The sequence below is a fragment of the Crinia signifera genome, chromosome 4 (assembly GCF_055691185.1).
Source record: "Crinia signifera chromosome 4, ASM5569118v1, whole genome shotgun sequence".
Classification (NCBI taxonomy): domain Eukaryota; kingdom Metazoa; phylum Chordata; class Amphibia; order Anura; family Myobatrachidae; genus Crinia; species Crinia signifera.
The window spans coordinates 263350943-263364817 of record NC_139220.1 but is presented as its reverse complement, the minus strand read 5'-3'; the positions used below and the strand labels follow the sequence as shown (position 1 = coordinate 263364817).

At 44.9% G+C, this 13875-nt stretch overlaps 1 protein-coding gene across 1 annotated transcript in view; it reads left to right on the top strand.

Moving 5' to 3' along the window:
• ADGRA2 (adhesion G protein-coupled receptor A2) overlaps positions 1-13875 on the top strand; it is a 150407-nt gene that overhangs the window by 95231 nt on the left and 41301 nt on the right. Inside the window, exons 3-7 of the mRNA XM_083184476.1 lie at positions 5552-5623; positions 7916-7987; positions 12392-12463; positions 12719-12882; positions 13071-13284. Of these exons, the coding sequence (XP_083040602.1) occupies positions 5552-5623; positions 7916-7987; positions 12392-12463; positions 12719-12882; positions 13071-13284 (594 nt within the window). The remainder of the gene's footprint in view (positions 1-5551; positions 5624-7915; positions 7988-12391; positions 12464-12718; positions 12883-13070; positions 13285-13875) is intronic.

Below are 13875 nucleotides of genomic sequence, written 5' to 3'. Positions count from 1 at the left end.
CACGCCGTCCAGCACCCTCGCCGGCAAATGCAGCGAGCTCACTGCATATAGCGGCGAACCTCAATGCCTTGATGGCCACAATCGCCGTTTCCACCTCGCTTTTTAGAAATACAGTAACTAGGTGGAAATGGCGAGTACTGTGGGGTCAGTTGAATACCGAGGGTGGGCTATGATGGCGAGCAATAGGCACAGCTTGCCATCATAGCACGTCTAATCAGCATTGAATAGACCCCATAATGTACAATATCAATGAAAATATTGACATGATTAATGATTATGGCTTAATGCATCTCATAGTGGTGGGATTACCGATGTGCTGCTATCAGTGAGGCAGGAATGTGTTCCTGTGACTGAGGCAGTGATGTGTTGCTGTCAGTGAGAAAGTGATGTGCTGCAGTCAGTGAGGCATTGATACGCTGCTATCAGTGAGGCAGGAATGTGCTAGTCTCAGTGAGGTGGGGGTGGGCTGCTGTCATTGAAGCAGGGATGTGCTGCTGTCACTGAGGAAGTGATGTGTCGCTGTCAGTGAAGAAGCGATGTGCTGCTGTCAGGGAGGAAGCGATGTGCTGCTGTCAGTGAGGCAGGGATGTGCTGCTGTCAGTGAGGCAGGGATGTGCTGCTGTCAGTGAGGCAGGGATGTGCTGCTGCCAGTGAGGCAGTGATGTGCTCCTGTCAGTGAGTCAGTGATACGCTGCTATCAGTGAGGCAGCAATATGATGCTCTCAGTGAGGTGGTGATGTGCTGCTGTCATTGAGGCAGGGATGTGCTGCTATCAGTGTGGCAGTGATGTGTTGCTGTCAGTGTGGTGCACCACGCCCCCACCGTGATGCCAGCGCATATGTACTAACATATGCGGCTGGCATCGTGGAGCAGTGACGGAGCTTCCCCGCAGTGTGGCATGGATATGCTCCTGTCAGTGAGGCAGTGATACGCTCTTAGTGAGGTGGGGATGTGCTGCTGTCATTGAGGCAGGTATGTGCTGCTGTCATTGAGGCCGGGGTGTGCTGCTGTCAGTGAGGCAAGGGGTACTTTGCTATCAGTGAGTTGTGTCTCTGTGAGTGATTTCCAAAAATTGGAGAATTACATCTGGCACTGTCTCTACTATATACCTTTTCAATGAATATTTAATTATTGGGGAGAGGTGAAGTCATCATCCATCGACCTTTTAATAAGGCCCTATTTTCATATCAAAGGTTTCTTTAATTGTAAGCTTGCAGCAGGGCCCTCCTACCTCCAAGTCTGTATGTTGTTACCCAGTTTGTTTTATCACTGTCTACTATTGTAAAGCGCAACGGAATCTGCTGCGCTATATAAGAACCTGTAAATAAATAAATAATGTAGACTCACCATAATCTGCTGGAAGTCTTAACCTTTTTCCAACTGGTACCACCCCCATTCCTATCCGGATTTGGGGCTGGATATATTAATATACATCGCCGTCCTTGGCCACGCCCCCAGCGCGATGCCAGCGCATATGTACTAACATATGCGGCTGGCATCGCGGTGCGTTGACGGAGCGCCCCCCCCCCACGATACCTGTACTATGGTGTGTGGGGGGGCTCCGTCACCTCCCAGTTGCCTACTGCTCCCCTGCAGCCGGGACAGCTCAGCGTGGCTATCCCCGGCGCCTCCTCCGCCCCCCTTGCAGCCGGAAGGACGTCCGGCTGCCTTGCTAGGGGGAGGAGAGGTTTACCTTCCGGGGTCTAGGAGGACCTGCAAGAAGGTAAGCTGAAGGGAGGGGAAGAGGGGGGTCGGTGAGGCATCGGGTTGCGGCAGAGGTGGCGGGTGGCTAAAAGAAGCCCATAGGCTTCTATAGGGTATCGCCACCCAAAAGTGGCGATACCCTACTATGCAGTATCGGTGCGGCTGGGATTTAATACATGGGAAAATGCGGTAAAACAGGGGTTTTACCGCATTTTGAGCTTAATACATCTCGGTCTTGGAGTGGAGGTGGCAGACTCGGGCAGTTTATGGTGCTGCTGTTTTTAAACTTTTACCTTATACATTGTATTTTTTGTGTATACTTCTTTGGATTAAAACCTGCTTTTTATGGATGGATGCCTCTGAGGAATTTGTATTCTGATTCGAGAGGAAGCTCAAAGAAACCTTTTTTTGGTGAATTTAGGGCCACTTTTTGAGGTGAGTTATCGCCCCAAGGGGCTGTGATGTATTGATGTGGTGTTTAGAAGTATACCCGTTTTTGATCCATATACAGTATCCTGAGAGGAAAAGATATCCTGTATGAAAATAGGGCCTAGTAATAAGGTCAGTATTTTGCTAAAGTGAACACGTGTTATCCTGAAGGGGGAGGAGTCAGGAAATTGAGTCTCCATTAAAGAAACCTTTGATATGAAAATAGGGCCTTTTTAAAAGGTCAATGTTATCTGGAGAGAGTTGAAGGATCATTGATGGATGATGACTTCACCTCTCCCCAATAATTAAATATTAATTGAAAAGGTCACTGGTATATGGTAGAGACAGCGTCGGTGTAATTCTCCAATTTTCGGAATTCATTTGTTGTGGGCGTGGTAAACCCAGGAGGACTTCATCAGGCTGCAGTCAAGGGGCGCACTATCCCTCCTACACCTATTGTCTTTTCTCTGTGGGTGATGCTGGGGTGTAGTGGAGTGACAGCATTGTGCTGTGTGATGAGGTTTGGTGACAGTTTGAAGCAGTGCAGGGGTGCAGGTACGCTGGTAGGCGTGTAATCTTTGTAAAAAAATAGTGTATCCAATAATGTTAGTGGGATATCTGTCATTGTAACACACCAATGCATAAAGGTGCAATTGTATTACCATAAGGAAATGTCCAGCAAAGGAAAGAATCAAATACCAGTTGACACTTTTATTATAATAGGAACCATTTTTAAGGATATTAACATACATCCTCAAAGAGCTCCAGCTTTCCTGATTTTAATACTGGCTTGGGCTGTCGAAGACAAAAACACGATAATACCAGTTGCTTATCTTACCTTTGCATATAAGAATAATATGCAAAGCATAGTTTCTGACTTCTATGCTGCCCTCTCCGGGAGAGGGCAGCCAGCTCACTGAAGTAGGAGGACGGGCCATCGCCGGAAGGGGAAAGGGCGGTTTGGGGCGGAGCCACGGACAGGATGCTCTATTGGGGTGTGTGGCTATAGCAAACGTGTAATTTTAGTCCCGCCCCCGCAGTGCAATGTCAGTATTTCAGGCATTGTGTCATTTTACCGACGGACCCCCCCTGCCGTGTGGGGGTTTGCGGGTGATGGATGGAAATGCGGGAGGGTTGCCCCCCTTTCTGGGGGGCCGGGAGGGGGACCCGATTTCCGGGATCCTCCCGGCCATTCCGTAAGGGTTGGCAACCCTGATGCAAAGTTATATAATAACCTGTGTTACTGCCTTGTGGCACGCCCCTATGCTCATTATTTTGGGACTTCCAAATATACAGGTTCTCCATGTAGTGTGAAGATGTCACAGAGTTGTGTCTCAGTGTCCCCCACCCTTTGAGGGACACTGTGGCCACTGGACCCTAGGTGAGACGGTGGGACAGGTGGGAAGCTTTGTGTTTTCCTTTCAGTCACCTATCGGCGAGGGGAACTATGATTATCCCAAATCTAAATATAACATTATCTAAATGGGCAAAAAATGGTGACGGCGTTGTTGTTTGGCTTTTTGGCCACTTGAAAGGCAGCTAACCATTAACAGGTGTGTAACTGTATTGTACAATGTTATATCTCCTGCATGAAGAAATAAGCTTGTGCTGACGTATCCTCTCCTGTACCATAATCATAATTCATTTTCCCTGCTTATTGGATCTCGGCATATATCTTCTGCCTTTCAAGTACCGCCAGAAAGAAAGGAACAGATTTTTTTATTGAATGCAGAAAAATGGGCTCAGCTATTTTGGCAGGATAGGAGGAAAGGGGTCATCCTTTATATTGCTACAAAGAGCAGGGCATGCCCAGTTCTCTTTTTTTTTATTGCAATCAGGACGTAAGATTATCTTAAGCCTGTTCATATTCCTGTCTGGATAACAGAAGCCAAAAAGAACAAAGCTGGCCAACAAAAAAACAGAAAGAAATGCCAATAAAATGAAAGGAGAATATCGGTACTTTATCACTGACTGGCGGAGAGATAGACACAACAATAATAATTGCATGTTATTGTCATGTTGAAAGATAAGATAAGCAAAGTAACATAGCAACCTAATAACGTGCAGCGTGATCTAATAACCACACAGAAAACCACAGCATGGTGCAGTGGCTTATAATGAGATCTTTGTAGGCACCATAGCAAATGTTTGTAAGGGCCCCTATGCACCATCCAATGGTGAAAAAATGTATGTAGCACATGTTACTTTGAAAGGGAAGGTGGGCCCCTCTCAGCTATGGGCCCCATAGCAGCTGCACACTCTGCAACACCTAGGGATGCCAGTCCTGGAGCATTTTTTTCAATCCCGGGATTTGGATTGGCACCCTAATTTAAAGAAACCGTTGCCACCCTGCTAAAGTGGCCGCGCCACATATTAACTTACCAGTGTATCGCCGGAGGCAGGGGTATGCGGTAGAGCTAGGGTACCTCCTAAAGTGGATGGCCTGGTACGCATGGGGATGGTGGAAGTGGGTGGATGGCAGCGACGTGGCCTGCGCAGCGTGACTTGTAACCGGCATAGAGCCGCAGGCCGGGTATCGGGAACTGCCTGGCAGTGTCTGAGCTGGCGCTCAGATGCTGCCCGGCATTAGACTGCTCATTATCCGTCAGTTTTGGGGCCGATCCCGGTATTGGCCACCCTAGTTACACCCTTGACATGGTGATTATATACATCCAATGTCAGTTTTAGACCAAAAAGAAGAAATAAAACAACATGCCAAATCAGTGTGAGCCACTAGGTCAGTGGTTCCTAACCTCGGCCACTAACAGTTCACATTTTCCAGGTCACCTATGGATATTTCAAATGTGACAGTGCACAGTGCATCGGCTGGGTGACTTGGAATACCTCAACTGTTAGGGATTCTTGAGGACTGAGGTTGGGAACCAATGCACCAGTATTTCAAATGCTTCCAATAATATCTATTGAAAAATCCAGATGCCTTATAGGCCACACGTCAGATCCACCTTTGGCTGTGGCACAATCAGTCTATCCTCAAATAGTTAGGCCATTCCCCTTTCTCTGTGGTGAATCTACAGGTTGTCTCTCCCCTATCTGACATCCTGAAACCCTAAAATATTCCAAAGTCCGAAAATTTTGGAGCACGATTGAGATAGTGAAACCTTTGCTTTAAGATGTTTTGATCTACATAAGTATTATAATATTGTATAAAATGACCTTCAGGTTGTGTGTATCTGGCACATCAATGTATTTCATAATCATATTCCAGGGATATATCATTATGGTATGCATATATTCCAAACTACAGAAACATCAGAAATCCAAAATACTTCCATAGACCTCAGGGGGGAAGCCTGCCTGCAGATTGCTGGGTAGCACGTGTCCGCACTCACCCACCCCCCAGGCTGTCAGAGAACATCCCAACAGATACTTATTCTTCTTATGATTTTGTTTCCATCAGAGATCTGAAGAATAACCTGATCAGTAGAATGGAGCCTGGATCGTTCCTGGGACTCACAGAGCTGAAACGCCTGTAAGTATGAGAGACATTACATGCAGCACCGCCAGCAGCATATTCTACACCGCCCATTGATGTCAGCCGCCCACCCTGAACAGGCGTAGGCCGGCCTACTTTTCCAGGGAGACGCCCAGCATTTTAATGGGAACATTCAATAAATGCTGGCCATTACCCTGATCTGTATCCTATTGTCCCCCCCTTCCCTACCTGTGCGAACGCCTCAGCGACTGTGACGCCGAAGCCGTTCGTATATGTCTTCTGTCGCTTTGGGATCAACTGGTTAATTCAGTAGAACTTTTCTATTTGTCTCTTTATATATATTGCTGATAAAGCCCATCTAGAACCACTTTGGGCTTCAGTCTGGTCCACACCACTAGATAAACTGCTAAATACCCTTAGGATTCCAGTAACATCTCTCAGCTGATAAAACTCAAATTTATCTCTATAGTCGACAAACCAGTATTCACATTTCTTATCTACTATGTCAGTCTGGAGTCCCATCACCATCTTAAGCTCAAATGATAAAAAACAGCAAAACATTTCCAAATCCTCCATGGAGGTCCATTCAGATCGCAGCCGTTCCGATTTCAGAGGACCGCTTCTCTGCACATGCAGCCACAGATGGCCTGTGAACGCAGGCCGTATGCTGGCTGATTGACACCCGGACGGCGTTTGTGGGCGGGACCCCAGTGTTTACTGGGAGTGCCATGAAAAACGCAGGCGACCCGGCCATTGGGATGGAGGGCCACTGACACAGCGCCGAGTAAAGGTGACCATACACTACTCTGACTTCTCGCTGTAGTGTATGGCCGGCCGATCCCCCTTGATCGGGACCATCCCAGGCGTCAGGATTGCATGCAATATATCACTGTCAGATTGGGGGGGACGACTCCCAACTGCCCCCCCCCCCCCCGCAGCGGGACACTCTCGGCTGCGGGAGGGACGCGGAAATGTCCCCAAAAACCGGGACGTTCCTGCGTTTAGCGGGACAGTTGGGAGTAATCCGGGACTCTGAGCTTCTTCTAAATCACAAGTCCTGCTACTTTCCCTTATGAAGTATCTCTACAACATGGCCTTTCTTGCACTGGATCTAACAATGTTTCAGTTTAGTCATTCCTTAAATATATTAGTTGACTACTGTGAACATTTTTTTATTGGCCATTCTCTTTACACACTTCCTGCACTACATTGCTGTCATACTCGTCCATGTCACCGCTGCACAACCTCAGCTGCCTCACTCTGCCTGCCTTTGCACTGGCTCCCTCTACCCATGAGAAAATAAAATCATATTATTATCTCAAGTGACCTCTTCACATTTTCCTGACACTCCAGGTGTATCGTGCTCACCACTCTTGTGTCTTGTGTGGTGCTATATAAATGGTTGGTGCTTTATAGATACTCTCAGTGATTATAAGAAATGAATAATAATTGTATTATTAAATTGTTAGCAAGTGCACATTTCTACTAAGAACCTACTGTGTTTCCCCGACAATAAGACCTACCCTGATAATAAGACCTACCCTTACTTCTGCAGAACGGTTTAAAATAAACCCTACTCTGAAAAGAAGACCTAGCTTAATCCCCATTTTGCCCGGTCCCTGCGCTACACTACAATGCCCTCCCCCCGTATGAAGTGGATGCCGCTCTTAAAGATTTAACAGTGGCATCCAATCACAGCTGCAGCGTCTCACTCTCTCACAGTGAGCACACACCCTCCCCTTGTTTTCTGTGAGTGACACTGGCATGCGTGCCAGCGTCATTTACAGCAGCGCCGCAGAAGACCCTACAGAAACAGAGGAAAGTAAAGACAAAAGAAATTATAATGATGTTGGTGAAGAAGATGACATGACCATTTCTGAAGAATAGTAGATTTTGTTCTTGACACTTACCTGTTTATTGGGTACTCTTTACTTAGAACGGCGCCCACGATTTTGATCGTGGGCATCGGATGGCCACGATGGGCGCCCTTCTAGGTAAAGAGTACCGTTTATTGAAATTGCTGTCAATGTTAATTAAACTAAGCCCTACCCCGAAAATAAGCCCTATGGTGTTTTTTTGGACCCAAAAAAATATATAAGAGGGTGTCTTATTATTGGGGAAACATGGTACTGTATAAGGCAGCTAGATGTACTAGCCTCTGTGCCGATGCTATTTAACCTACGTATAAGTCATGTAAAATCTATGTACACTGGCTCATTTCACACAAAAATAGTAGCATGATGTAATAAATCATATGTATATGTAGAGGCTATAATATATGTGAATATATGTGATTGTCTTACTGTATATCACCTCTTATTATTCTAGGGACATATCAAACAACAGAATTGGCTGTGTGATTCCTGATGTCTTTCAAGGCCTAAGCAGTCTAACCCGCCTGTATGTATATACTTACAGTAACTGTATTTCACGTATGTGCTGATATATACACAGTACCTCTGTGTTCTGCCCTAATACACAAATACTACCTGACCTGTGTGCTCCCCTAATACACAAATACTACCTGACCTGTATGCACCCCTAATACACAAATACTACCTAACCTGTGTGCACCCCTAATACACAAATACACCTGACCTGTATGCACCCCTAATACACAAATACTACCTGACCTGTGTGCACCCCTAATACACAAATACACCTGACCTGTATGCACCCCTAATACACAAATACTACCTGACCTGTGTGCACCCCTAATACACAAATACTACCTAACCTGTGTGCACCCCTAATACACAAATACACCTGACCTGTATGCACCCCTAATACACAAATACTACCTGACCTGTGTGCTCCCCTAATACACAAATACTATCTGACCTGTGTGCTCCCCTAATACACAAATACTACCTGACCTGTGTGCTCCCCTAATACACAAGTACTACCTAACCTGTGTGCCCCCCCTAATACACAAATACACCTGACCTGTATGCACCCCTAATACACAAATACTACCTGACCTGTGTGCTCCCCTAATACACTAATACTACCTGACCTGTGTGCTCCTCTAATACACAAATACTACCTGACCTGTGTGCTCCCCTAATACACTAATACTACCTGACCTGTGTGCTCCTCTAATACACAAATACTACCTGACCTGTGTGCTCCCATAATACACAAATACTACCTGACCTGTATGCACCCCTAATACACAAATACTACCTGACCTGTGTGCACCCCTAATACACAAATACTACCTGACCTGTGTGCTCCCCTAATACACTAATACTACCTGACCTGTGTGCTCCTCTAATACACAAATACTACCTGACCTGTGTGCTCCCATAATACACAAATACTACCTGACCTGTGTGCTCCCCTAATACACAAATACTACCTGACCTGTGTGCTCCCCTAATACACAAATACTACCTGACCTGTGTGCTCCCCTAATACACTAATACTACCTGACCTGTGTGCTCCTCTAATACACAAATACTACCTGACCTGTGTGCTCCCATAATACACAAATACTACCTGACCTGTGTGCTCCCCTAATACACAAATACTACCTGACCTGTGTGCTCCCCTAATACACAAATACTACCTGACCTGTGTGCTCCCCTAATACACTAATACTACCTGACCTGTGTGCTCCCCTAATACACTAATACTACCTGACCTGTGTGCTCCCCTAATACACAAATACTACCTGACCTGTGTGCTCCCCTAATACACTAATACTACCTGACCTGTGTGCTCCCCTAATACACAAATACTACCTGACCTGTGTGCCCCCTAATACACAAATACTACCTGACCTGTGTGCTCCCCTAATACACAAATACTACCTGACCTGTGTGCTCCTCTAATACACAAATACTACCTGACCTGTGTGCTCCCATAATACACAAATACTACCTGACCTGTGTGCTACCCTAATACACTAATACTATCTGACCTGTGTGCTCCTCTAATACACAAATACTACCTGACCTGTGTGCTCCCATAATACACAAATACTACCTGACCTGTGTGCCCCCCTAATACACTAATACTACCTGACCTGTGTGCTTCCCTAATACAATAATACTACCTGACCTGTATGCACCCCTAATACACAAATACTACCTAACCTGTGTGCCCCCCTAATACACAAATACACCTGACCTTTATGCACCCCTAATACACAAATACTACCTGACCTGTGTGCTCCCCTAATACACTAATACTACCTGACCTGTGTGCTCCCCTAATACACAAATACTACCTGACCTGTGTGCTCCCCTAATACACTAATACTACCTGACATGTGTGCTCCCATAATACACAAATACTACCTGACCTGTGTGCCCCCCTAATACACTAATACTACCTGACCTGTGTGCTCCCCTAATACACAAATACTACCTGACCTGTGTGCCCCCCTAATACACTAATACTACCTGACCTGTGTGCTCCCCTAATACACAAATACTACCTGACCTGTGTGCTCCCCTAATACACTAATACTACCTGACCTGTGTTCTCCCATAATACACAAATACTACCTGACCTGTGTGCCCCCCTAATACACTAATACTACCTGACCTGTGTGCTCCCATAATACACAAATACTACCTGACCTGTGTGCCCCCCTAATACACTAATACTACCTGACCTGTGTGCTCCTCTAATACACAAATACTACCTAACCTGTGTGCCCCCCTAATACACAAATACACCTGATTTGTATGCACCCCTAATACACAAATACTACCTGACCTGTGTGCTCCCCTAATACACTAATACTACCTGACCTGTGTGCTCCCCTAATACACAAATACTACCTGACCTGTGTGCTCCCCTAATACACTAATACTACCTGACCTGTGTGCTCCTCTAATACACAAATACTACCTGACCTGTGTGCTCCCATAATACACAAATACTACCTGACCTGTGTGCTACCCTAATACACTAATACTATCTGACCTGTGTGCTCCCCTAATACATAAATACTACCTGACCTGTGTGCTCCTCTAATACACAAATACTACCTGACCTGTGTGCTCCTCTAATACACAAATACTACCTGACCTGTGTGCTCCCCTAATACACTAATACTACCTGACCTGTGTGCTCCCCTAATACAATAATACTACCTGACCTGTGTGCCCCCCTAATACACTAATACTACCTGACCTGTGTGCTCCCCTAATACACAAATACTACCTGACCTGTGTGCCCCCCTAATACACTAATACTACCTGACCTGTATGCTCCCCTAATACAATAATACTACCTGACCTGTGTGCTCCCCTAATACACTAATTCTACCTGACCTGTGTGCTCCTTTAATACACAAATACTACCTGACCTGTGTGCTCCCCTAATACACAAATACTACTTGACCTGTGTATCCCCTAATACACAAATACTACCTGACCTGTGTGCTCCCCTAATACACAAATACTACCTGACCTGTGTGCTCCTCTAATACACAAATACTACCTGACCTGTGTGCTCCCCTAATACACAAATACTACCTGACCTGTGTGATCAGTAAAACATTAATACTACCTGAGCTGTGTGATCACATACCAAACCTATATAGTGATTGTGACTTGTTATGATATCAGAACCCTGCATTATAGTGTAGTATCACAATCATACCTCCTGTAACTATAAAATAATAACACATTTCTTATAATCCAGATGATGTTCCATCTGGCGATCCTATATGTATTTCTGTTTCTTGACCTCGGGACTTTTAGACGCTCCGAACAATCTGATTTTAAAGACCATGGCAGGGAAATGCTGAGATATTTATTTTGTTTAGATCTCTCACAGAGAAGATGATTTAGGAATTTTCTAAGTTTAAAATAATAAAAAATAAAAAAATGTATTTTGGCGACGGATTCATGCAGAGCTTGGAATAGACCCTCTTATTTCTGCAACCACAAGGCCGAGAAAGAAGTGCCCACTGCTTAAAATATCCCACTATTCACATGCCAGCACTCCTCTGACACTTCCATGGCTGTAAAACACTCTGACTAAGCATTGGCTGGGCCATGCTCTATTTTGGGACAATAGTTTGCTTTACCTCAGAATACTTTTGCTATTTGTAGTCACAGAGTAGGACGGCCTGTCCCTCATAGCCACAGTCACATGACCATACTACGTCTACAGAGTTAGATATGTACACTGTTCCAGGTTGTAATGAAGTCTGTAATTCTAGTGTTCCTATGGTTGTACCCTCAGCACGTTCCCTGAGGGGCGGTGTTATTATTACCTTGTGCTGTTGTCAGCTGCATCTCTGCCAGGAGTTACCATAGTCTCTAATTATTAAAACATTCTCAAAAGATTTTTTTTTTCTTGCATTCCCAAAAATAAGCTCACTTCATCAAAATATCATGGGCCAAATGTAATAGGGTGAGAGTTTCAGAAAGTGAGAGATTTTGGGAGAGTGTTCCCTTTTTTTTAAAGTGGCAATCATTGAAAATGCAAATCCAGGTTGATTTTGCCTTGTTGCTGCTTTAATAAAATGGGAAAACTCTCCCAAAATCTCTCATTTTTTGAAACTCTCACTCGATTACAATTGGCCACATATGTAGGCTGGCAAATATATATATATATATAAATATATATATATTTTAAGTGGCTTTGTATAAAGATATGTCCTTTGTTTCTTCAATTATGTTACACATTTTACCAGAGAACATCATTTTAAAATAAATGACGCAGGCCTGCCTTATATCCAAGATTTGGAAATGCATGGTGGTTTTTGCTGTATATTATAGAATGGCAACTTTTTAATAAAGATACTGAATTTATTCAATTCTGTTTTGCTATTCTTAGCACCATGTCTGGAAACATCTTCTCTAGCCTCAGCCCAGGAGTTTTCGATGAGCTTCTATCCCTGAAGCTTGTGTGAGTATTCAGCCAGCAATCTGCCACCTGTAGGGTCTTGGGGCCAGATGTAGTAAGCTTGCAAATTGATAACATGGAGCATGATAAACCACCAGCCAATCAGCTCCTAACTGCCATGCCACAGGCTTTGTTTGAAAAATGACAGGCAGGCGCTGATTGGTGCGTTGTCTATCACTCTCCATTTTATCACTTTTCATGGCTTAGTACATTGCGCCCTTGGTGGGCTCATACTGATCTTGGCTTGTGTTCATTTAGGGACTTTTCTACAGAGTTCCTGACCTGTGACTGTGACCTGCAATGGGTGGCTGCGTGGACTAAGAATGGCTCCGTTCAAATCTCCGACAAGACATTGTGTGCCTATCCCAGTGCCCTGAGAGACCGGCCTTTGCGGAACCTGAGGGAAAGCCAGCTGACTTGTGGTAAGGGACATCACAGAAGGGGACAAAGTTCCTTTATCTAATATTTCCTTATGTGTTATCTGTGGTGATAACTAATAGAAGAGTTTTGTGGGTTTTTACAATTTAATTGGAGGTAAAGAATACATCCTGGGTTGTTCTCTTTCATTAAATAGTCACCAGTATTTTTGTCCCCTGTGTTATCATTACAGAGGGAACCCCAGAGCTTCACACACATCAGCTCATCCCATCCTTGCGGCAAGTTGTGTTTCAGGGTGACCGAATACCTATCCAGTGTACTGCAAGTTACTTGGGCAATAGTAGCCAAATCATCTGGTACCACAATGGGAAGCAAGTGGAGGAAGATGAAGAACAGGGCATTATACTGGAGGGGACAATCGTACATGACTGCACCTTCATTACCAGGTACAGGATCTGATTCACTGAGTGTTTCTTATATAGGGCACGATTAAGTTCAAGAATTGGGCACTTCTGGCTTTCAACATTACACTTTATTGTTCTTATGATTATTATTATCTTTAATTTATCAGCAACACAGCAAAGCATGCTGGGATTTGTCTGTCTACAACAGCTGAGGAGAGACAAACTACTTCATACTTGCCTACTTTGTGGCACCTGGTGGGATGTGCGGGGGGGGGGGGGGTTGACCACAGCCTAGTGCAGGGTTGTAGTGCTGCAATTGCCTCATGATGACTCTACCACTAATACATTATAAAGCTGGGGCTACAATAACATGATTCAGAAAGTGGGATGCAATGGATGGCCATAGGGGGGGGACTAGGCCGCCTTTCCAAGAAAGTAGATGAGCATGAGTTACAGTACCTTAACCCAGTGTTGACCAAATTCTTTGAACCTCATAAACCCTCACAGCAGTGCAGGTGTTAAGGGTATCCCTGTCTGAGCACACATGGTTGAATGAAAAAAAGTGTGATGCACTGATGAAGTCACATGTACTCAAACACAGATGTCCCTAAAATGTAAGTCATTAGTCGTTAT